The sequence below is a fragment of the Vulpes lagopus genome, chromosome 6 (genome assembly GCF_018345385.1).
Source record: "Vulpes lagopus strain Blue_001 chromosome 6, ASM1834538v1, whole genome shotgun sequence".
Lineage (NCBI taxonomy): Eukaryota > Metazoa > Chordata > Mammalia > Carnivora > Canidae > Vulpes > Vulpes lagopus.
In genome coordinates this window covers 63356094-63382035 of record NC_054829.1, presented here as the reverse complement: position 1 = coordinate 63382035, position 25942 = coordinate 63356094, and the positions used below count along the sequence as shown (strand labels likewise).

General features: G+C 35.3%; 1 protein-coding gene across 5 annotated transcripts in view; it reads right to left on the bottom strand.

Moving 5' to 3' along the window:
- The window catches only part of HECTD1 (HECT domain E3 ubiquitin protein ligase 1), a 94442-nt gene that overhangs the window by 43785 nt on the left and 24715 nt on the right, over positions 1-25942 (bottom strand). For all 5 annotated transcript variants that reach the window (XM_041758272.1, XM_041758275.1, XM_041758273.1 and 2 more), the window contains exons 3-15: positions 25589-25823; positions 22134-22361; positions 21085-21366; positions 20719-20989; positions 20106-20182; positions 19923-20021; positions 17279-17393; positions 16266-16440; positions 8134-8272; positions 7773-7943; positions 1841-2063; positions 1064-1327; positions 868-944 (exon numbers count right to left, since the gene is read on the bottom strand). In XM_041758272.1, the coding sequence (XP_041614206.1) occupies positions 868-944; positions 1064-1327; positions 1841-2063; positions 7773-7943; positions 8134-8272; positions 16266-16440; positions 17279-17393; positions 19923-20021; positions 20106-20182; positions 20719-20989; positions 21085-21366; positions 22134-22361; positions 25589-25823 (2356 nt within the window). The remainder of the gene's footprint in view (positions 1-867; positions 945-1063; positions 1328-1840; positions 2064-7772; positions 7944-8133; positions 8273-16265; positions 16441-17278; positions 17394-19922; positions 20022-20105; positions 20183-20718; positions 20990-21084; positions 21367-22133; positions 22362-25588; positions 25824-25942) is intronic.

Sequence of the window (25942 nt, the reverse complement as noted above, 5' to 3'; positions counted from 1 at the left end):
GTAACCCCCCAAACCTAAACACCTAAAAGCACTCTTCATATACTGCATGAAAAAACTATTCTATGTAATTGTATAGGTAAAATAAAAATTTCTGCCATCAGAAAATACTGAATCTAATTATAATTGAGATTTTTTTTTAAAAAATGAAAAATAAAAAGCAAGAATTGATACAATAACAATTATTGTTATTTGATGGAAATAACACCAGCTCATATTTTTAAGTAATTTCTACACCCAACATGCGGCTCAAACTTAAAATCCCAAGATCAAGAGTCACATACTCTATGTACTGACCCAGTCAGGTATCCCTTGGCCTTATTTTGAAAAAAACAACCCATACTTAATGGATAGAATTTAAAAATTATTATTGTGATTTTGAAGGTGGAGTCAGTGCTCCTATATCTTTTTGAAACAGTTATTTCATCTAAGATGACCATTAAATTAAACATCAAAATATCTGAATATAGAACCAGGCATTCAAGTTGCTTTATCATAAAGTATTTTAGATCAGGATTGTGAAATATAATGATGTATTTTCAATCCCACTGTATCACTAAAAATATTACTATCAATAATTACTAAAGCAGGAGTTCAAAGTTTTTGTGACATTAACAAGCCAAATCATTTATATTTTATTGTCTTACAAATTTTAATGTTTTAATGTTGGTGTTTAGAATGTGTATAAAATTATAGGTAAACATATATGTGTTGTGGAAAATAAAATGATCAGCACAGAAAAATAAAATGTTAGATTAGAGTAACTTGTGTTATCTGGCTCAATTTTTTAAATGTTTGCAATATACCAATGAAACCTTACCAAGTCTGTATAAAAGACAAAAAAAGAAAAAGCAAATTCCACAAATATACCTTTTGCTTTGTCTTTTCTAATTTAGATTTCAGTTTTCTGCCTCTTTTACCAGTCCAACCAGTCACAAATTCTGAACCTTTAAAAAAAAAAAAAAAAAAGGATATTTCAAAGAATTTTTTTGCAATTTAAGATACTCATTTATTTTTTTTCTCATTCATTCTTATCTGCTAAACTTATATATTCTATATAACTTACCCAGAGAAGTTTCTGCAGTAAATGAATGTTTGGTTCCTCTATTAGATTCAAATACAAAACCAGGTAAATCTTCTTTCAATATTGTTGCTTGCTGACCATCTGAGTTATGAATAGCAATTTCTCCTTCTTTCAAACAAGTTAGTGACCAGTTCCCTACAGTGAGTTTAGTGGGTCCTGGTGCTGAGAGTATAGGTTGACTTGAAGTAGATGGCTTTACTTGGCCTCGAGCTCTTTGTAACTTCTCTAAGAATTCACTTCTGCTTTCTATAAAGACAAAATGATTATTTTAAAACCTTATTATTTTCAAATATTCCCTTTTTTATAAAAAGAAAACTACATATCGGAATATCTATTTTATATAAAAAACTTAATTAGCAGAGTTTTGTTCTTTAGTGTATGCTCACTGGTGTGATATATTTCGGTTCAGGTATAAAAGTAATCCTACAGCCATAATTTTTTTTAAAGTATAAGCCTTTTGGAAAAGACAACTTGAGACAGCTTTACACACATACAATTCATCATTACATCATAAGAGGTAACTTTAAGTAAAAGATGAGAGAGATTAAAAGTAGATAATAGTGCTATTCCTTATCTCATGCAATAAAAGGGCATCTCTTAAATGCTTTCATGATACAACAGCTTTTCTCTGTTGGTATTCAACAAACTGGACATATGATTACCAAAAATGTGCTATTCCTATGATGCAAAAATATCAGAAGAACAAATCATCAAAATTATACAAACTTGTAAAACATTTTAATAGGAACAGAATATTACCTGAACTATCCGATCCACCTTCAGGACTACCACTTGAATACATGGTGGCTAGTTTCCCATCCAAGATAAATCTGAACCATCCATTACTGCCATTAGATAATTCCAAGGCTGCTGCATCACTCCATATATATAAGCAGTCCCTTCCCCTAATGATTGACCAGTCTCTCCAATGATATGGTTTACCCTGCTGCAGCTCTTTAGCATCCTCCTGTGGTTCATCCTCCTAAATGTATAAAATTATTCAATGAAACAAGGGAAGTAATATTTCAAATATTCACAGGTTTTTAAAAATATGTCTATGTATCAAATTTAGAATTAAAACATGGTGAATATAATATTCAGTTCCTATAGTTTAATATGTATTTGGATTCAACTCGTTACCTACAGATAAATCTTACAAGTCCTAAAAATGTTAAGAAAGTCACATAAATAATGACCTAAGCTATAACATTTCCAGGTATATTGGTAGAGAAGACCAACAGATTAGGTCTACACATAACTAGCTAAATACCAAGGACTCTGGTAAACTCAGCACATCTCTGGGCCTAATTACTTGTAAAAAAAGGATATTTTCACTGGATCAATTTTATCCAATCCTAGAGGTCCAACACACTCACCAAAGATGCTTCTTAGGAATAAAATGTAACACCCTACCCTTAGCCAAGTGAATCAAATATACTGGATCATTTCTATAATCATAAAAAGCTTTTATAGCATGTTTATTTTTTTTTTCTTTTTTCTTTCTTTTCTATAGCATGTTTAAAAGAAAAAAACAATTTGTAAATATTGTTTTCCTGGCCTGACATCTTGAAAATTTTTGTGTTTACATTTAAATATTGAAAATATTCATCATAAACATATATGAACGTGGTATGTGTGCACATGCATGTGTGTATGGTAAAGCACTTTTTTGTTTTCAGATTTTATTTTAGACAGAGAGAGAGTGAGCATGAGCAGGGGTAGGGGGTAGAGGGAAAGCAGACTCCTTGCTGAGCAGGAAGGCCGATGCAGGGTCCAATCCCAAGACCCTGAGATCATGACCCGAGCCCAACACAGATGCTTATTGCCTGAGCCACCCAGATATCCCTGGGTATAGCACTTTTAAACATCATAAAAATTTGTTATACTTAAAAAAATGTAAAACATTTTTTTAACACACACAAAGAAAAACAAGTAATTAGCTTAAACACTAAAATAAGATTGTAAAATACAGATTCCAAATTTCTCTAAATCTAAGTAATTGTGCTCTAGGCCATGATAGGTTAACAAGTACCAAGACTTGTTTATCCACTGTAAACAACAAAAAGCTAGACAAAATATATGAAAAAGTGTCTTCAAACACTGGACAATACGCAACAGAGGACCATGATCCCCCAGAAAATAAAAACAAGTTAGGTAAGCCCTCTAGGTCCAGACACAAATTTCTGGCTAAGGTCTTAAGAGGGAACACAAAAAAGAATCCAGCAGTATGATTTCAGGAAATAGAGGTCTGTGTTTTAAGAGGCAAAAGCATGGGATGCCTCGGTGGTTCAGCAGTTGAGTGCATGTGCCTTCGGCTCTGGGCATGATCCTGGAGTACCGGGATCAAGTCCTGCATCAGGTTCCCTGCAAAAGCCTGCTTCTCCCTCTGCCTGTGTCTCTGCCTCTTTCTTTCTGTGTCTCTCATGAATAAATAAATAAACAAAATCTTAAAAAAGAAGAAGAGGCAAAAGCAAACATATGGAGGATGAGTTCAGGATTAGGAAGCCAAGCCAAAAAGGCCTCTAGAAATCTGCAAAGTGGTCACCATGAGTGTACAACAAGTACTAGACCACTAATTTCCAGGATGATACTCCATAAGGTTGGGCAAACAACAAATGGAAAATTATAAGCTGAAAAATTCCCAGAGATCATACAAGGTAGTCAGACAATTGTATTCCAAATGCTGAAAAATTTCCAAATTTGATAAAAACTGTAATCCCAAAGATCAAAGAAAATTAAACAATCCCGAGCAGGGCTGGACATTCAAATGTGCACACATATACAAGCACACCAAAGACAACAAAGCATAGGAAAGTCAAATTGCTTAAAATCATAAGAACAGCCAGAGGAAGAAAAAGATGTTGTTAGAAAAGATGTATGTTATGTACCAAAGAACTAAGATGAGAAATAAAGTGAATTTCTCAATGGAGAATATGCACATCAGGTGACAATGGACCATCTCTCAAAGTGCTAGAAATGATTAGCCTAAAGTCCTTGTAGGCACTGAAAATATCCATCAAAAATGAAGGCCAAATATTTTCAGACAAAATCTCAATTTTCTGGGTTGTCTTTCATTTTCTACGATTTTTATTATTTAGAGACAGCACAAGTAGAAGGAGGGGCAAAAGGAGAGACAGAAAACCTCAAGCACACTCCACACTGAGCATGGAGCCCAACATGGGGCTTTATCATGACCTGAGCTGAAACCAAGAGTCAGACACTCAACCAATGAGCCACACAAACACCTACCTAGTCTTTTCCCTTTCCAAGCAATGTATCTTAAAGAACAGAAGATTAATTTTGATAAACTAAAATTTACTAATGTTTTTTGGTCCTTGTATAGTATAACCTTTTTATTATTTATAAGTAATCTCTATACCCAATGTGGTGGGTAAACTCACCACCCCGAAATCAAGAATCGGATGTTCTTCCAACTGAGCAGCCAGGCACCCCATAGTATAACTTTTTAGGGTTCTATTTGAGAAATCTTTGTCAAGATCAAGATCAGTGAGATTTTCCTTTTCCACTAGAAGTTTTATAATGTTAACCCATACATTTCAGTCTATTATTCATTTCCTGTTAATTTTTTATGTGGTACCTAATATATAGTCAAAATTTCTTTTTTGTGTATGTACCTACTTCTTCAAGCATGAGTTTTTGAAAAGATCATCCTTTCCTCATTGAACTGCCTTAGCACTCTGGTTGAAAATCAACTGACCATGTACCCATCCATGAACCATTAGCCTGTCTTTATACCATTACACCACACTTTGCTGATCACCACAGCTTTATAAGACTTCAAATCTGCTGATGGCCGTCCTTCAACTTCTTTTTGATGTTGCTTTAGCTATTCTAGGTCCCTAGAATTTTCATATGAATGTTAGAATTTTCTTGTTAATTTCTACAAAAAGACTTGCTGGGGATCTGTAGAATGGTTACTTTTTTTTTATTTTTAAGATTTTATTTAAATTCAGTATAGTTAACATACAGAGTAATAGGAGTTTCAAGTGTACAATACAGTGATTCAATACTCCCATACAACACCTAGTGATCATCACAAGTACACTCTTTAATCCTCATCACCTATTTTACCCATCCCCTTACCCATCTCCCTTCTGATAACCATCTGTTTTCTATAGTTAAGAGTCTGATTCTTGGTTTGTCTTTTCCCCTTCTTTGCTTGTTTTGTTTCTTAAATTCCACATATGAGTGAAATCATATGATATTTTGAAACTATTTCTTGAATAGAATTCTAGGGGGATGAACTCAAATAACACCTTTTATTTTGTTTTGTAGTTAAATCCCTTAGATCTCTCAAGTAATTTAGGAATTATCTAAGGGCGCCTGGGTGACATAACTGGTTAAAGCTTACAGCACCCAGTTTTTGCTCAGGTCGTGAATGAAGGTCATGAGATCCAGCCTCGACTTGGGCTCCACGCACAGCACAGAGTCCGCTTCAGATTCTCTCTCCCTCTGTCCCTCCCAACTTGTGCAAGCTCCCTCTCAAATAAATAAATCCTTAAAAAATTTTAAAAGTAATCTCTCCCTCTCCTCCCACTCTTGCTCACCCTCTCAGGATTCTATAATTAACCTCTCATACTCTACCATAACCTCAAAAATATTACCATTCTGTCACTAATATATAGAAAGCAATAACTAATTTAGGACTAAATCAGAGCTGGAATCAGTAGGGACAGATTAGGTATACTTAGAATTTACAATCTAAGGCAAGAATTATCAATGGAGGGGATCCCTGGGTGGCACAGAGGTCTGGCGCCTGCCTTTGGCCCAGGGCACGATCCTGGAGTCCCGGGATCGAATCCCATGTCAGGCTCCTGGTGCATGGAGCCTGCTTCTCCCTCTGCCTATGTCTCTGCCTCTCTCTCTGTGTGTGACTATCATAAATAAATAAAAATTAAAGAAAAATTATCAATGGATACTGAAACTCATGCATATATATTTAATGAGTAACAGCATATTGACAGGCACCCCCACAAATTACTTATTAATTACAAAAGAAAAAAGAGTAACTCTATGATAAAGAAACCAAGCAGAGATAAACATAACGAAGTGATCCAAGTTAACATCATTGGTAAGAAAGCAGATACTATGTGTGTCTAAGAGAAGACACATTATGCATTGAGAAAATATAACATCTCCTCTGTAGTCATCTTGCTAAAAACTCACAACCTGAATCTAATCACATGGAAACACAAATGCAAAGAAGGGTCGCTGCCCAAATTAACTGGTCTGTCCTCTTCACAAATGCCAAGGCTATGAAAGCAAAAGGCGAAGTTCTCATAAACATGATAACTAAATGTCATAATACATGCTCCTGGATTGGATTCTGGACCAGGGGAAAAAAAATTGCTATTGAGGAAACAGTAAATTTGGTCTTTGGGTTAGACATCAGTTTTTTGGTGAAGTTTAGGTTTTTATTTTATTAAGATTTTATTTATTTATTCATGAGAGACAGAGAGAGAGAGAGAGAGAGAGAGAGGCAGAGACACAGGCAGAGGGAGAAAGAGGCTCCACGCAGGGAGCCCGACATGGGACTCAATCCCAGGTCCCCAGGATCAGGCCCTGGGCTGAAGGTGGCGCTAAACCGCTAAGCCACCCGGGCTGCCTGAAGTTTACATTTTTAAAAGGCGCACTATGTATCCATCTTTTCTCAAATAATATTTTGTTGTTTGTTTGTTTTTTACAGTAAGCTCCAGGCCCAGTTGTAGAGTGCAACGTGGAGCTTGAACTCATGACCCCAAGATCAAGACATGAGTTGAAATCAAGAGTCAGACATTTAAAGTGTCTAAGCCACCCAGGTGCCCCTTAAAGATTTCATTTTTAAGTAATCTTTACATCCAACACGGGGCTCAAACTTACAACCCCAAGTTCAAGAGTTGCAAACTGAGCCAGCCAGGTGCCCCTCAAATAGTATTTCTTAAGTGTGTGTACGTTTACACAAACACACACAGTATCTGTCTAAATAAAGCAAATGGGGCAAAATGTCAATAATTAGTGAATTTATAAAGAATACTCTGATACTCTATTTGTAATTTTTCTGTAAGTTTTAAATTTTATCAATATATATTTTTTTAAATAACCAAATTTCTGGGGGCATCTGGGTGGCTCAGTCGGTTAAGCATCCAATTCTTGGTTTTGGCTTGGGTCATGATCTTGAAGTTGTGGGATTAACCCCCGCACTGGGCTCCACGCTCAGCACAAAGAGTCTGCTTGAGATTTTCTCTCTCCCTTTCATCCCCACTCCTCCCTGCTCACACTCTTTTTTTCTCTAAAATAAATAAATAAGGGGACCCCTGGGTGGCTCAGCGGGTTTAGCGCCTGCCTTGGCCCAAGCAAGGCATGATCCTGGAGTCCCGGGATCAAGTCCCATGTCGGGCTCCCTGCATGGAGCCTGCTTCTCCCTCTGCCTGTGTCTTTGCCTATCTCTCTCTCTCTCTCTCATGAATAAATAAAATCTTTAAAAAATATAAATAAATAAATAAATAAATAAATAAATAAATAAATAAATAAATAAATAAATAAAATCTTAAAAAAATTGAGTAACCAAATTTTTAAAACTTATAATACTACTTCATATTGCCATTATTTTGTCAAAAGCCATCAAAGGTTAGAACTAGATTTCCTCAAAAGAAATCCTATTCCTGATAATACTGCAAACAACATCACTCACTTTTTCTGGTTTTGATTCCTCTTCATTCTCATCATCAGAGGAAGGACCTGCCAAAGTTGATACTTTGCTGATTACACCAAGTCTTGCTAGCTGATCCAAAAAAATATCACCACCTTTATCTACCAAATCTCTTATGATCTGCAAAGCCAGCAAGTGGCCATCATCATCATCCTGGGGGAAAACAAAAAGGAAATTAAGGAAAAATAATAAAAATAAGTTTAGTTGCCTGAAGTAGACAAATGCAATAATTTCACAGACAAAAGAATTTACTGATATTAGGACAAAAGTGAAATTATTTTACTGACCACTGTCTAAAGGGGATTAAAGCTACAGGAGTTTCAAAAAAAGACAAAAATCTGACCTCTTGATCAAGGACCGTTGCAGTGATTTCCACTAGTACAGTAGGCAAATTGTGACCAACATCAGAATCACAAACTTCTTTTAAAAGTGCTTCAGAGCAAAAATGAATCATTTTCCTAATCAGAGCAAGACTTGCCTTCCTTAAAAAATAAAAAATAAATAAAAAAAAGAATTTTAGGAAGCCAGGATAAGAACCTAAAATAAAACAAAATGCAACTATACATTAAACATAACAAAATATCCACTGGTAAATTTTATATACTCTTGCTAAAAAGTACAGTTAATAAAAGTATACAAAAAAATAAAACAATACCAGCACTAGTTTATGTTCATTTTTAAAGCAATTTCATTTATTTTCTATTGTTAAAATAGTGAACTAATTAACTATTAACTATTTAACTTTAAATAGTTAATAACATGTCATGATAGGATTAGAAAATCAGTAAGGAATAATGCAATTACTAAAGAAAATAAGTTATATAAATAACTATCTTAAAATTTCCTATAACCCAAAACACAAAGCTATAAGTTAAAACATCTGGTAGTTTATACAGATCAAATTTCAAACACTTCTGTGTTTTGTCAAATTTAAGCCCACAGTCCTTATAACTATGTCATCATATAAATGAAAATACGACATCACAGTAACTCCCATTCCCCTAAATATTACCACTGTTAAAAATCTGGAATGTCTCCTTTTCCTTTTTATACTGCTTTGCTCAGAACATAGATACTCAATAAAGTCATTCAAACTAACCTCAGTTTTATAACAAGGAATCTGTTCTTTTAAAATAAACACATATCCACACACATTTAAATTGTAATAGACTAAAAGGAGAGTGGTCTATTACGTTAAAGACAACAGTTCATTTAACACAAATAATTCTGAGTATGTAACAATGTCTTAGGCACGGAGCTATAGGTATCATTAACTTTGAGATAACTTCCACAAGGATGGAGACGCAAAATTGCTAATTAAGTCCAAGAAAGGCACGTGACACATGTATTTTTTCAGCATGTGGTCCCTACTCAATGTATATCATAACACTCTCTAGCTGAAATTCGTAACACTATACATTCAAGGAAAAAAGTATTATAAATTCAAGTACATTATAGAAAATGGTAGGCAAATGGAGGGCAAACTGCTAACAGGATTAGTTCCTTCCAATTTTTGCTAATGGCTATTTATATTTGATTGTCAAATCAGTATTTACATTTAGTAGTTTTATATTGCGATTTCAATTAAAACAGTATAAAAAGGGTGCCAGAGTGGCTCAGTAGGTTAAGTATCTGCCTTCAGCTCAAGTCATGATGCCAGGATCCTGGCTGGGATCGAGCCCCACATCAGACTCCCCGCTCTCCCTCTCCCTCTGCTGCTCACCCTGCTCTCTCTCTCTCTCTCTGAAATAAATAAAACCTTAAAAGCAAACAAACAAAAAAACGACAACATACAAATGTTTATATGTTGGGATGCCCAGGTGGCTCAACGGTTGAGCATCTGCCTTCGGCTCAGGGCATGAACCTGGGGTCCCGGAATTGAGTCCAACATCGGGCTCCCTGCAAGGAGCCTGCTTCTCCCTCTGCCTATGTTTCTGCCTCTCTGTGTCTCTCATGAATAAATTTTAAAAATCTTTAAAAAAAAAGTTTATATGTTGTATCTGTTACTATTATTCTAAGCCATTACGAGCCAGGAATCCTATGTATTTTAAAAACATTACAGTTCCTTTAATCCATGCAACAAATCCCTATGAGGCAGGTTCTATTAGCTCAGTTTTACAGATAAAGAAAGTGAGACAAAGAAAGTTAAGTATGTCTACTAAAGTAGACTACTAAGGGCTAATAAATTACAGAGCCTAACTCAAACTTACCTCTTAACTAGTACACTATGCATAATACCTTACAGAACATAAAGTTTTCCTTTTCTTCTTTAAGGCTTTATTTATTCATGAGAGACACAGAGAAAAAGGTAAAGACACAGGCAGAGGGAGGAGCAGGAACCCTGCAAGGAACCTGATGCGAGACTTGATCCCAGGACCCAGGGACCACAACCTGAGCCAAAGGCAGACACTCAACCACTGAGCCACCCAGGTGTCCTGCAAACTGATTTTTAAAAAGCCTATTAAGGGGATCCCTGGGTGGCTCAGCAGTTCGGCGCCTGCCTTTGGTCCAGGGCACGATCCTGGAGTCCCGGGATCGAGTCTCGAATCGGGCTCCCAGTGTGGAGCCTGCTTCTCCCTCTGTCTGTGTCTCTGCCTCTCTATGTCTATCATGAATGAATAAATAAAATCTTTAAAAAAATAAATAAATAAAAAATAAAAAGCCTATGAAGCAACAACATGGATGACCTTGAGGGTATTATGCTAAGTAAAAAAATGCCAGAGAAGGACAACTATTACATGGTATCACACATATAGAATCTGAAACAAAAGTCAATGCACAGAAACAGAGTAGGAAAGTGGTTGCCACCTGCTGAGGGTAAGGGAATTCCAACATAAGGTCTGAGGATCTAATGTTATAACTATAACTTGTAGCACTGTATTGTGTAACTAAAATGCAGAAGAGAGCAGAACTTAAATGTTCTCACACATACACACAAAAAGATAAACATGTGATAGATGTATTAATAACTAGAGAGGAATAATTCTTTCACTTGGTATAAATCACCATGACATACACTTAAAATATCCTATGATTTTAGGTAAATTATACCTCAGTAATTATACATAACATTTTTCCAAGTTAGATCCTTAAACACTGTGCTCTTTGCCTCATTTATTTAAACTGGCTCTTGTATTTTTTTTAACAAAAATTTGTGCAGTTTTAAAAAATAGTACTCTTTGTATTAAAAAAAATAGTATCCTTTGGTCACACTTGCTAACAAATAAATACCAATTTGTTGGTCTATTTATTTGGATTATGAGCTTATATTATTGGCACCTTTTTGGCTGTGGGTAGTATTGTTTGTGTGACGTAGTTTGTCATAGTTTTACATAGACTAAATTAAATGACAATTGAGATCAATTTAATGACAGTACTAAAACAAACAAGCTTTGAAAGACATTCTTATCAAATTCTGATAAACATTCAAAAACATTTTTTTGTTTTCCTAAAGCTTATTTATTTTAAATCCACCTAGAATTTGTTTAGATATACAGTTAAAGGATTAAGGTGATACTTTTAAAATCAAACCACAAATCATACATTCTAATACCATTTAATAAGCCTCCATCTTTCAAATAACCTATGAAATGTCCACTACACACATTCAATTCCTATATATATTATTGGCTCTATTCGGGGGGGCTAGACTATTGCACTGACTTATAAACTCTCATGCTGGTTATCATAAAGATTTAATTACTTAAGCTTACACTAGATCTTCAGATTTTCCTTTAATAATCTCATCTTTGGGACAGCCTGGGTGGCTCAGTGGTTAAGCGCCTGCCCATGGCTCAGGGTATGATCCGCGGTCTTAGGATCGAGTCCCACATCGGGCTCCCTGCTTGAAGCCTGCTTCTCCCTCTGCCTGTATCTCTGCCTTTCACTCTCTTTCATGAACAAATAAATAAAATCTTAAGAAATAAAATAAAATGTCTATAACAGTATGTAAGTTTGTTCATAGCATATCATTCATTAAAAATAAAAGATAATTGCTATCCTGTTTGAAAGCCTTTTATTAATCTATCATCTGCCTTTCATTAACTGAGCAGACACTGTGCATTATAAAATACTGACAGATAATAGCTAAAGTTCATACATACAGACCCTCCTTTAATTGTCTGACCAGAACATATATGTGGACTCTTCTAAACAAACTTTAAAATGAAATGGTAAAAAAATAAAATAAAAAAATCAGGTTGCAACCTATGCCTTCTTGTTTTTAATTTTTAAAAATATTGTTAAATAATTTTTTTTAAGATTTTATTTATTTATCACAAGAGACAAAGAGAGAGAGGCAGAAACATAGACAGAGGGAGACACAGGCTCCATGCAGAAAGCCTGATGTGGGACTCAATCCCGGGACTCCAGGATCACGCCTGAGCCAAAAGTAGACACTCAACCGCTGAGCCACTCAGGCATCCCTATTGCTAAATAATTTTTAATGAACTTTTTTCAAATACCTCTAAAATATTAGGCACTAAGACAACACTTCATACATATCTAATTTTTATTCTCAAACCTACAGAGAATTTAATGTAATTATTTTCACCTTAGAGATAAACCAATTAAAATCAAAGAAGTTAAGTACCTTTCTCATGGCCATATATTTAGAAGGGGTAATCTTGGCATTTGGACCTACTCTACATGGATTCCAGAGTCTGACATCTTAACTAGGTTTATGCTTTCTTACCCGCCACAATTAAATGTGTCTAATTATCACCTGGAGAATTTAGGATCGAATATACTCAAACTAAAATTGTATTTAGACAATCATTGAAATATTTATTTCAGGGGATCCCTGGGTGGCGCAGCGGTTTGGCGCCTGCCTTTGGCCCAGGGCGCGATCCTGGAGACCCGGGATCGAGTCCCACATCGGGCTCCCGGTGCATGGAGCCTGCTTCTCCCTCTTCCTGTGTCTCTGCCTCTCTCTCTCTCTCTGTGACTATCATACATAAATAAATTTAAAAAATTTTTTTGAAAAAAAAATATTTCATAAGTACAATATGTTTATTATAGAAACTTTAGAAAACACAACAAAAAGAAGAGAAAAAAAAAAACCAACTGTAATTCCAATCCTCAATCCTGAAACATTTAAGAGTGAAAGAAAATAACCATCTAGGGGAACTCGGGTGGCTCAGTCAGTTACTTACACAACTGAATCTTGATTTCAGTTCAGGTCATGAGCTCAGAGTCAAGGGATAGCAGAGTCCCACATTAGGGTCTAAGCTCAGCAGGGAGTCTGCTGGAGATTCTCTCTTTTTCTGTCCCCCTCTGCCCTTCTGCCTCTCCCCTCCATCCCCCAGCCCCCTGTGCCCATGCTCATTACTCTCTAAATAAATCTTAGAAAAGAAAAGAAAAGAAAAGAAAAGAAAAGAAAAGAAAAGAAAAAAAGAAAGAAAGAAAGAAAGAAAGAAAGAAAGAAAGAAAGAAAGAAAGAAAGAAAGAAAGAAAAAATGAATGAATGAATAAGGGACCTCTGTTATATAGTGGCATACTTCATAATTTTCTGATGACCTTATCACGAAGGTCTCCAAATATATCAGGATTCTTTTATTGGTATTACAGCTAGTCCTCTAAAATTTTCAGGCCAAACTGTCTTGTTCAAAATTGAACTTGCTCATTCTTCACAATGATTCTAAGTTTTATTTAAAAAAAAAAAAAAAGTGGCCCCAACTAACACCAATACCTCTGCAGCTATTTGGGGAAGAATAAAAACCAAGTATTTCAATGTTCACAGTGAATATTTTACTGACACTTTTCTCCTACTTAAAGCAGACTGCCTGCACTCTAATGTCAATTCCTAGGCCCTTGAATCCTACAAAACTACATGTTCTAAAGACTTCTTCAACTTAGTATGTCCAAAATCAAATTCTCAATCACCCCATCAAAAATTTAGCACTCATTCTTCATTCCTTCCTTTCCCTCACCTCTCACATTTAACAGGTCGTCAACCCCTATACAACCCATCTCTCAACCTTCTGAATTTGTTCCCACCAGTCTAGCTCCCCAGCAACTGTTTGAAGTCCATACTGCAATGAACCCTTAAGTAGTTTGTTTTCATTCTTGCTCTCCCCCAGTACTTTTCTCCACTAGGCTGTCAATGCCATCTTCATAAATCAAGAAATCATTTGTGACAACCTCAGAGGTATTTAATGACCCTTCTTTAACTTGTGGAATATGGTTCATTAACACAGGCCACAAAGGCCTTCATAGGTCATAAAGACTCCTAATTATTTTTTAACGTTATTCTCTGAGTTGTCCAAACATATCCCATTAATCCAAACACAGTCCATTAATATTAAAATACTTACAACTGCTAACAAAACACACTCACTCAATCTTGCACTAAGAATCTACTGAGGACCTACTAATTATCAAGCCCTCTAGTATACTTCCTTGTCTTTGCAGGAATATAGCAGTACACAGGCCAGTTCTCAAGGAGTTCACTTTGGAGGGGAGAGAGACAATAAAACACAAAAGTCGGAGCCTCAGATGGCTAAGCATCTGCCTTTGGCTCAGGTCATGATCTAAGGGTCCTGAGATCAATCCGTGCATTGGACTCCCTGCTCAGTGGGGAGTCTGCTTGTCCCTCTTCCACTGCCAATATCTCTGCTTGTTCTGTCTCTCTCTCAAATAAATATCTTAAAAAATAAATTAAATAAATAAATAAGACGCACAAAAGTCAAAGAAAAGCACAATTTCAGACACTGAAACCTCTGTAAAGACAGTAAATCATCACCATAATTTATGTGAAAAGTATCCTAAGGGATACATTTAAATTAGATGGATAAACATCAGTGGGTCTAACATTTGAATTGTGACCTAAATGATATGAAGCAACAAACCATGCAAAAGACCCAAGGATGAGAAAAGTTTCCAGTAAAGGGAAGTACAAAAGCCCTAAGGTAAGGAGGTACTTGGGAGTGTTCCAAAAACAGGAAAAAAAAGGTTATTTTAAATGTAATGGGCTAGGGGTTAGATAGTACTACATGAGGTCAGAGAGCTGGGTAGAACTTATGTAACCCTTGCAAGCCTGAGAGTTAAGGAGTTAGGTTTAAGAGCATCTGAGTGGCTCAGTCCGTTAAGCCTCTGACTCTTCAACTGGCCTCAGGTCATGAACTCAAGGTCGTGAGACAGAGCCAAGATGGGCTCCATGCTCAATGGAAGAGTCTACTTGAGATTCTCTCCCTCTCCCTCTGCCTCTGCCCTCACCCCACTGCTCATGCTCTCTCTCTTTTTATTTTTATTTTTTTAAAGATCTTGTTTATTTGACAGAGAAAGACAGCACAAGTGGGCTTGTCACTAAGCAGGGAGCCCAACGCAGAGCTCGATCCCAGGGACCTGAGTCAAAAGCAATTGCTTAACCAACTGAGCCTCAGCCTCCTCCGTCTTCAAAAAAAAAAAAAAAAAAAAGCAGGGGTTAGGTTTTAGTTAAAGCGAGGTGGAAACTACTGGAGGGCTTTTTTTTTTTCAACTTTATTTATTTATTCATAGAGACACACAGAGAGAGAGAGGCAGAGATACAGGCAGAGGGAGAAGCAAGCTCCACGCAGAGAGCCTGACGTGGGACTCGATCCAGGGTCTCCAGGATCACGCCCTGGGCTGCAGGCGGCGCTAAACCGCTGTGCCACCGGGGCTACCCCTACTGGAGGGTTTAAATCCTACTGGAGGGTTTAAATCACAAAGTGACATAATTACGATTTTTAAAATAACTTAGCCTAATATGTAGGAAAAGATTATAAAGGAGCAAAAGAGAAAATAAAAGACAGATCAATGAAGAGGCAACTGCAGTAGTCAAACCACAGACTATGGACCAGAGTATTAGCAACAGCCGAACAGAAATGACACACTTACAGAGGGAGAGCCACCAGGATTTGTACCAGGATGAACTGACTCATACCTCCATGACTTTGCACATAAAGCTGCTCCATGACCCTTCCAATCTGTCTGCCTATAAAACCCCAAGTATCTTTTAAACCTCAATTTAAATCTCACTTCTGTATAAAATTTTCTCTAATGTGAGCAGCCCAATTGTTAAATCATCTCTATTACCAGAGAACTCTGATGTCCAATCTATCACTTACTACTCTTATTATTCGCATCTTCCTCACTAGCCTGCAATGGTATAGACCCGAAAGCCAAGTCCCATTTTTTTTGGTAACTCTTCAATGACCATCTCACACAGTCTCTTCCAAAAAAGGCCTCCATAGAGCTCAGTAAATGTTTGCCGTACTTAACAAAATTTTTCTCAAGTTGATTCACAGAGAGCTACAAAAGTTGTTAGAATCTAGTCTTGATTTTCAAAACTCCTTAAGTCAGATCATCAGAAGATTTAACTCTCCAAATTTCCAATCTTTTATTCTAACCATACCTTTTGAATATTAAACTTCCACCCTTCTAGAAAAAGGAGATAAACAGAACTATATAATTGGCATAATTTAACTAATAAACACAGATACTATGAATAACTACCTTATTGAAGGCAGCATAGTTTGCTGAAATGTCTGTGCAAACACTGGCAATAGCCTTTTCAAGTATATGGGTGCCATTTCTGGATCTCCTTTTGGCTCATTACATTCTTCTTCATCTTTGTTTGTATCTTTCTTTTTCTTATCATCTCCTTTATTAACTGGACACATCCAATCACCTGCAGACAAATATTGCTCAATATAATAAATTTCTGGAAATTTTTTCTTTCATGAAAAGAAAACATCACGATGTATCGAATTTCAAACTGTAATTATCCCTGGGGTGCCTCTGTGGCTCAGTCGGTTGAGCAACCAAATCTTGATTTTGGCTCATGGTTTTGATCTCAGGGTCATGGGGTCAAGCCCTGCTTTGGACCCTGCACTCAATGGGAAGTTTACTTGAGATTCTCTCTTTCCCTCTCCCTCTGCCCCTTCCCCAACTTGTGTGCACTCACTCTCTCTCTCTCAAATAAATAAATATTCAAGAAAAAAAGTATCCCTAATTACCAATAATTAAACTGAAATTAAGATACTGTATCTATTAAAGGTGTTTGTAAAAATGATACTATTCCAATTTTTTTTAGTATATGTGCTGCCAAAATAAGCACAAGAATACCAAAGAAAATTAGTTCCACCAATGAGCTGAATCACAACTTAAGGAAATAATGGATATTCCACTTGATTCCAGAATAGTTCACATTCATCTACTCAGTGAAAACTTAAAAATTTGGTCAAGGTACTTCATCTACACAATACCCAACTATTCTTTATGACATTCCCATGGTCCTTAAACTTTTGATTTTGTCATTCTGGAATCATGCACCCAGAGTCTCAAAGAACACTGAACAGTATACTATTAAAGGTTTATCAAATGTAAAAGTATATGCATATAATTACTTGACTTCATAGGAATAGTTTATTTATATAATGCTAATATGCACCAAAAAAGCTGTATCTGTAAAAGTGAAGCTGAAAAATAATAGCAGATGGCTTGAAAGGAAAGATTTTACCACTCACCGGGAGACTGAAGAATTGCTACTACTTCACTATGGCCCCTTTCTCGAGCTTTATCTAAGGGAGTTTTCCCATCTTCATCTCTCAGATCTGGATTTGCACCATGCCGTAACAGAGTCTAGAAAAGAAAAGCATTTAATTTGAATATTAAGAATTAACACTGTTTCTTTAATATCCAACTTTTGCACTCAGACTCAGAATTACCTAAGCAGGCAGTAACTCCAAATCACTATTTTGCATGTATCAGCTATCTCAAAAATGGTCTAGCTAGATCTTTAAAATATTGCAGATTTCACTTGGTTATTTATTAACAACTCAAATTAAGTATGTGCACATGTGAACCTATCATATTCTCCTTCAAACTCCTCCTCTCAATTTCTTCAACATAGAGGTATTAGTGTACATTTCAAACATGGTAATCATCTTCCTCATTTCCTACATACTGCCAATTACCAAGTTAAATCAATCCTCCCAGAATGAACTACAAAATTTACATCTTAAATATGAATTCTCTGTTTGCCAATTTTTAATGGACACTGGACTCTCTCCCCCACAGACTGTAAGCTCTTTTGAACAGAGAACACATCTCATGTTTTTCTTGTCACCCTCAGAACTGCAGTTTTTCTAACTTGGTTATAATCTAATAGATATATCTTAACAATGAGTGAATATATACACACATCAGGAAAGTATGTAGTACTGGCTAAAACATCCAACTGCTGAATTATAATAATTATTTTATCAAATCTAGGATGCCACAGATTATTAGCTATAGCATTAATTATCACTGAGAAATGAAAAAAGAAATGCCAGTCAATTTTGTAAAATGCTTTCTTATTGTTTGAAATTTTTTTAAGCTAATTGAAATAACTTTTTTAAATTTAGATTTTTTTCACACATTACTTGGACAAACATAAATAAGAGAATATAAATGATCTATAAGGTATTCTATAACTTCAACATTCCGAGCACAATTCTTCATAATTAATATTTTTTTTATTCAAAACCAACATTTGTATTTCTACAATGTTACCATGTGTGCCATAGACAGCATTAATAATGCAGCATTACTGAGTGCTCCTCTATCAGACAGGATTTTTTATTACTGTTGCATGAACAAGTAATGCTGCACTTTCTATCTGGTCAACAGTAATTATACATTTTCCTATTTAAGAGATGTTAAAATGTGTATGGAGGGGGAAGGAGGAAAGAGGAGGTGTATCTTAGAATCATTTAAAAACAGAAGAATCTATGAAGATTAAATGATAAGACATGTTAAATACCCAAGACACTGGCTAGCACAGAGTTTAAGTGCTCAGTGAGTCCTACCTATTGTATCATTATTAGTAATAGTAGCTATCACTCACTGTAGGCTGACATATAATCAAGATAGGTTAGGGTGACACGTATAATTCATTTGGCTTCTTCTTCCCACCCAATCACTCGACTGCAAAACAGTACAAGTCAAAAGAAAATGGGTCAATATAAAATTTATCATCCTTAGAGGCATAATTCTCTTTAGAATTTGACCTTAAAGAGAAAATCTTTCCCAAGTTAGAAAGCTAAACTGTTTTCCCCTATTTTCGTATAGTATAAAGATGACAATAACAGCAGCTACCATTTGAGCATCTACGATGTGATTACTATACATGTTTTTTAATGTATTTTTTCTGATTATAATAATAATCATGATATAAATGTATACACATTTATCTGAGAATACTGCAAGTCAAACTAAAGAAACTTGCCCAAGGCCAAAAAACTGTTTTGCTAATAAGCTGAAGCTTAAATCCAAGTGTGCCTGACTTAGCAGATTAACATTGCATGTGCCAAATTCCTTCACATTATGAAGATTTTAGAGACTTAGATCATTCACACATCAGGTCCAACCCTTATAATTTGACCTCTCTGAACCTTCTCAATTTTTCCTAACTATAAAAAGAACTTTCCCATGTCCTTTGCTAATCTGAAAATCAAAGATATTATCCTTCAGCAAATAAAGTATCTGCTTTAATGATAACAAAAACAACACAAATATGTACAAAATTATGTGGTGCCAAGAGTAAAAAAATTGGAAAAATTAGTGTTTAGCAACAGGTGACTGGTTAAATAAATTTGCAGTATATCCACACACGGCAAGTATACAGATGTAAAAAAGCTATCTAAATGCTAATAGGAGGCAGCCCGGGTGGCTCAGCGGTTTAGCGCCGCCTTCAGCCCAGGATGTGTTCCTGGAGACCCAGGATCGAGGCCCACGTCAGGTTCCCTGCATGGAGCCTGCTTCTCTCTCTGCCTGTGTCTCTGCCTCTCTCTCTCTCTCTCTCTCTCTCTCTATCATAAATAAATAAAAACTTAAATAATAATAAATGCTAATAAGAAGAGGTCTTCAATATGTATGTAATATGTTATATTTTGTATTAGAAAAAGAGGGAATAAACATATATTTCTTTTTGTTTGTATCTATGTTAAGAAATACTAAAAAGATAAATAAAACATGCTTACCTACAGTGAACAATGGGGAATATGGTGAATGGAGATGGCGTGGAAGAATGACTTATCATCAAAATAAAAGTTTTTATATCATTCTAATTTTGGAACCATGTAAATGTTAAATATTAAATTAGTAATTTAAAAACCTGGATTTTACCTTTGCTACTTGAGGTCTTCCAAAACATGCAGCATAATGTAATGATGATGACCTTTGACCCCTATTAACATCAGCACCTCTTTCACAAAGAAATTCTACCTGTAAAATTATGAAGAATCATAAAGTTGCCTTATTAATAATTCTATCTTTATTTAAAACATGAGCTTTTATATATTAGCTTACCATTTCCTGAGTTCCAAAAGCAGAGGCCCAGTTTAATAGAGTCTGACCCACATCATCCATAAAATTTACTTCAAAGGCTGGAAAAGTTTGAAGGAGAAAAATAAATTTTTAAAAATCTAACAAAATAATACTGAACTTTTCTACAATGGGAACCATTTAAAAATTATTATTAATAGTCACTAAATACAGAGTCAATTTTAAACATTTGGATCAACTCTACAGTAGTTAATAGTCCACAAACAAATTCTGCTAAGAAAAGATATTCTAAAATTTTTAAACCACTGAGGATTCACAAGGCTTTAGGCCCTTAAAAATAAAGATAAAATAAGAAGAAGAAAAAAAAAACAAAACCTAAATATATAACACAATTCAATAGGGTACAAGTTTCCTTTATTCATTTCATTTACTCTGTTAATAGGTATTTACTCAGGTCTTACCATGCACCAGGCTGATAATTATATACATGGGGAGAGGAAACGGTGCAGAGGTGGTTGGTGGCCATTCTATTATCTGGCCCAACTGCTAAAAATACTGGTCTAAAATCTAGAAACTAGTAATTGCCTATATAATTCCTATCTGTTTTCTTTTTATATTTTAAAAAATATTTTCCGACCTCCTGTGTCAATTGCATCTATAAGTGCATCGGTATCTTTACTTCGAATACAGTCTATAAGCTGCCGATGTGAGCGTTCCCCAGAGCTATCCAATCTCCGAAGTCCTGGGATTCTGCCTGTAGATCCAGCACTAGACTTTGGCAAAGCTTTTCGTCCTTCAAATAATAGCACCAAGAGAAGGTCAACCAAACGCATGGTATCAAGCACACATCTTTCATCACCCTGCAATGCACTTTCAATTGAATCTGGAAGTTCTGACCTCAGGAGATCCTAGAAACGGAATGGGAGAACTGTTTAATATATTTACATTATGTAAAATACTTTTACTGAAAGATTAAAAATCACATATTCAAAAACATTCTTACGTGTGTGACTACTGGAGAGCCTCTGCAAAGTGTTGAGAGCAGGCTTACAATTGTTGACACCTGGTTACTCAATTTGGAATCTGCAGCCGTGGAAGGTGCTCCTGCAGTGCTGCGACCAGGTTTACAAGCTGATGATGGCCCTGATACAGTACCACCAGCAGCAGCCATGCGAGATAACAGCTCCTCAGTTAATCCATGCTTGGCTAATGGAGCTGGGTCAACACCACGACGGGTAAATCGGTCAGCTAATGATGCAAAGCATCGCAGAGCTCCATCTGAAACCTAATGATGTAAAGAATATGCATATAGATAAAATTTACCTAAAAAGGGTACTGTTAATTTCATTACTGAGATTTAAGAATGCCAGCTATAGCAATGATATAAGGCATATAATCTGCCTAGATTTTAATCCTGGGTTCAGATTCTGCCCAACTGTATGACCTCAGGTTATTACTTAACTGCTCAAGGCCTCAGTTCCCTTATCTGTAAAATGGAGATAAAAGTACCTATAATTCACTGTCCAACCTTAAATAAGAACACATACATAAAGAATCTAGATGGACAGTAAAAGCTCAATAAATATTAACTATTATTATGAACAATTCTGCCAAAATATCTATGAATATCAACTAAAAATAATTAACAAAACAATAAAAAGGCATTTAAAAATTTTATTTTCTAAAATCTAATTCAAAACAAACTTTACACATAAAAGATTTTAAATACTGTGTTATTTTACTTCAATGAGAACTATCTCTAAGTCAGCAACTTGTGCTGAGTCAACAAATCACCTGAGCATAATGCAGCTTTAAAAATTATGTACTTCTGAAACATTTAAATTTAAAAAATAAACATATCACTTCTATAACTTAAAATGTCTCACTGCCAAAACAAAGATTACCAAAGAGAAATATGAAATGAGAAAAAAGAGAAAATGGAATTACCTCTAGTTCATCAAGTGAAAAGTTGAATTAACTGTATCATAGTTATAAATAGGAGACACTATAAAATCATTTTGAATACGAAGTATATAACAGGGATTTATTTACCTGATGATCTTCATGTTTTAATAAACTAGACAGAGATTCCACACAAATTTCTAAAGAAGAATCTTGAGGTTCCATCTTGCCACAGAGTCTTGATACCACAGCCATGGCAGAGTGCAAGGTATCTTTATGAACCAAGTGTCCACTGTCACGAATGAAGGTAAGCACACAATTCAAACCACCAGCCTCAAACACTGCTCCTGATTCTCGAGTACATATCAGTTCTAACACCTACAACAGTAAATGAAAATTAACAAAAGAATGCAGTAAGTCCAAAAAAAAAAAAAAAAGAATGCAGTAAGTCCAATTTTAATTTTCTAGCATCACAGAAAGCACAACATGCTTTACAAATTTATTAGTAGTCACATTTTAAAAAGTAAAGCAAAGCAAATTTATTTGAATATATTTAATTTTAGCCAATGTATGTAAGGCATCATCATTTCAACAGGTTATCAATGTTAAAAATTGAGCTATCTTACTTTCTAAAAAGTTTTTTCTTTAATTTATTTTAGAGAGGGGGAGAACACAAGCAGGGGAAAGGGCAGAGGGGGAGAGAGAGAAGAGAGAGAGAAAATTCCAAGCGAACTCCTCGCTAAGTACGGAGCCTGACACAGAGATTGATCCTATGACCATGAGAGCACAACTTAAGGAGAAATCAAGAGTCCAATGCTCAACCACCTGGGCCACCTAGGTGCCCCAAATTCTTTTATGTATTAAGTCTTCAAAATCCCAAGTATATTTTATACTTACAGCATATCTTAATTTGGGGTAGCCACATTTGAAATATAAATATGGCTACCATATTAGACACTAGGTTCAGATGGTGAAGCCTGCATAGTAAATTAAGCAACTAAAGTAACTTAGCAGAAGTTTACACAGGTCTTACACATTAAATAAATAAATAATGCTTGCTATTACATTTTTCATCATCCTCACACTCTAGGAATGTTAAAACATTAAAAATTAACTCTTATTTCCAAATTATGTTGATGCTTAAGGAGTTCGGGTAGAACACTAAAGAGTTAACAGAGTCCACAGATCTTATGGACATAGCAGAAAATTTAGATTTTATTCTTTAAGCAAAAAAAGTGCTTGGGGTATCTTTGCTCGGGTCATGATCCCAGGGTCTGGGATTGAGCCCCACAATGGGCTCCCTGCTCAGCAGGGAACCTGTTTCTCCCTCTCCTGCCCACCCCCGCACCCCGCGTGTGCACACACTTTCTCTGTCAGATAAACAAATAAAAGCTTTAAAAAAGAAAAAGAAAAAGAAAACTTGTTTTAAGAAAACTGTTTTAAGCAGAAAAAGATGATATTTCCAGTTAGTAACTGGGAATGGGGCATAGGGAGAGTATAGAGGCAAATGTAAAAATAAATTCAAGCATTAATACTCAAGAGAGAATGATAGCTTAATTAAGGTAATAACAACAGAGACAAAAGAAAATAAACTAGAAAATCATTAATAACTACATGTATGGAGAGGAAAAAAGGAAATAAAGGATAAAGCACAGGTTTCTGCCTAGAGTGACTGGGTGAATTTGATGCCAATTATCAAAATAACTGAATCTGCAGTAAAATATTATTAATTCAAACAGCTGGTTGGAGCTATTCAAAAAGCCTTTGAATATAGAGTCTGGACCTCAAGAAAGAGGTCAGTCAGATCTAGAGATAAGATGTGAGGGATATATACAAATGAATGGTATTAATGCTGATAGATGAGATTATCTAAGCAAAGTTATAGTTTTAAAAAGGTAAAAAAAGAAAATACTACCATTTAAGAATAATAACAATAATCAGAAAAGGGAACAAAAAAAGTAAGAGCAGGGTATGAAAGACAAGAAAGTTTGAAATAATGTTGATTCAGTGAATAAACAACAGAGTAAAACTCACAGTCCTGAAAGAAACAAGAAACAAGAGAATAACACAGAGGGGCATCTGGGTGGCTTAGTCGTTTGGCTGTCCGACTCTTGATTTCAGCTAGGTCATGAACTAAGGATCATGAGATCAAGACCCAAATCAGGCTCTAAACTCAAGGCAGAATCTGCTTGAGATTCTCTCTCTCTGCCCCTCCCCCTGCACGTACACTCGCATTCTCTCTCTAAAATAAATTAATTAAAATTTAAAAAGAGAGAGAATGAGAAAGAGAAAAAGCTCTAAACAGGAAAAGAGATTTAACCTCTCCCTCTGAGTCTGGAGACAGAAATAAATCTACAGATACAGGGCAGAAAATCAAGACATTAACACTAATAGCAGTTCTCAAAGTGTGGGGAAGACATCTTTAAAGATCACTGAAGTTAAAACTTTTTTCACAATACTAAATACCATGATAGTAATTATCTTTTTCATTCTCATTCTCTCAGAAGGGTAGGGTGGAATTTCTGAAAAGCTATATGTGATACCGTAACCGACTGAATGCAGAAGTAAATATGAGGATCTGTCTTATTAACAATGCTATTTTCACTGAGTTTCTATCTGTTCAGGAAATAATTATTTTCATTAAAATGTATGCTAAACGCATAATGAGTTTCTTATTTCAAATAAATATATGTTCTAAAGTTGTTTTAATATCTAATATAGTAAAGATAAATGGATACAACCTACATAAACAAAGGCTCTTTGAGGGCCCCTCGATAATAAGACTATAAAGGGATCCTGAGGCACAAAGTTTGAAAACTGCTGACCCAGAGCAGCAGAATCATAGTAAGAATGAAATAGGAATCACAAATAAAAAATCATGTAAAATTTAAATGTGTTCATCAAGTAGTTCTAATAAACTACTGGCCCAGTGCTGGTGCTTTTTAAAGTCACATAAAGTTTATAATTAGTCCCAACAGGAATAAAACAAAAGAGCTACTCTAAAGGAAGTACAGAAAAATAGTTAAATTCATGGGTCCACAAACCAGACTTCCTAATTTCAAACTCGTACTCTTCCGATAGTGGAATTGTGGCTCTGCCACGAATTATTTGTATCACCACCAACCAAGTTACTTAACCGCCATATGCTTGAAATTTTTTCAAATAAAAAATAGAAATGCTGATATTAGCAGCACCTGCCTCATATAAAATTGTTATAAATACTAAATGAGTTAACACATGTAAAGTATTTAGTATAATGTCTGACTCTGATAGTATTAGCTGCTGTTATTACTACTTTCATAAAAAATCATTTTGGCTAAGAACAGGAATAACCTATCTCAAAAGCTACAAGAAACCCAAGAACCAGCACAAAAGAGCAGTATCACTGCCCTACAGTTTTCCTTCTAAGATTTCTTTTCCTAAACTTTATGGGATCTTTTTTGGTGCCACAAGGACTGTGACTTCCACTGTTGTCAACCACTCTCAATAAAGTAAGAATAATGAAAAAATTTTTCTTTTTTTTTTTTTAATTTTTCTTTTTTTAGCGAAATGTATTTTTTATTCTCTAGACATCTTAAATGGGCCAATTAATACTTAAAACTTACCTTTACACACTGTTCAGCTAAGTCTCTGCTAGTCCTGTTATTAAGTTCAACCACAACTAAACGATTACAAAGTGCTTTTATAGCTCCATCAACCCCAACAATCCTTCGGGTGCATTCTGCAGATACATCCAGGTAGTACGTGATGGCACGAGCTGTCACTTCTAACACATTGTCTGGAGCACTTTCATCAAGAAAAATTTTGCAGAGGGCTGGTAAGAAAGTGCGAGGAGGACATCTGTAGAGAAAAAAATCGTATTACACCTAAAAAATCGTATTACTAAATTCTTCACATCAAAGTATTAACAAAATAATAAATAAAAACTGTAACATAATGCATCACATTCAATACTGTGT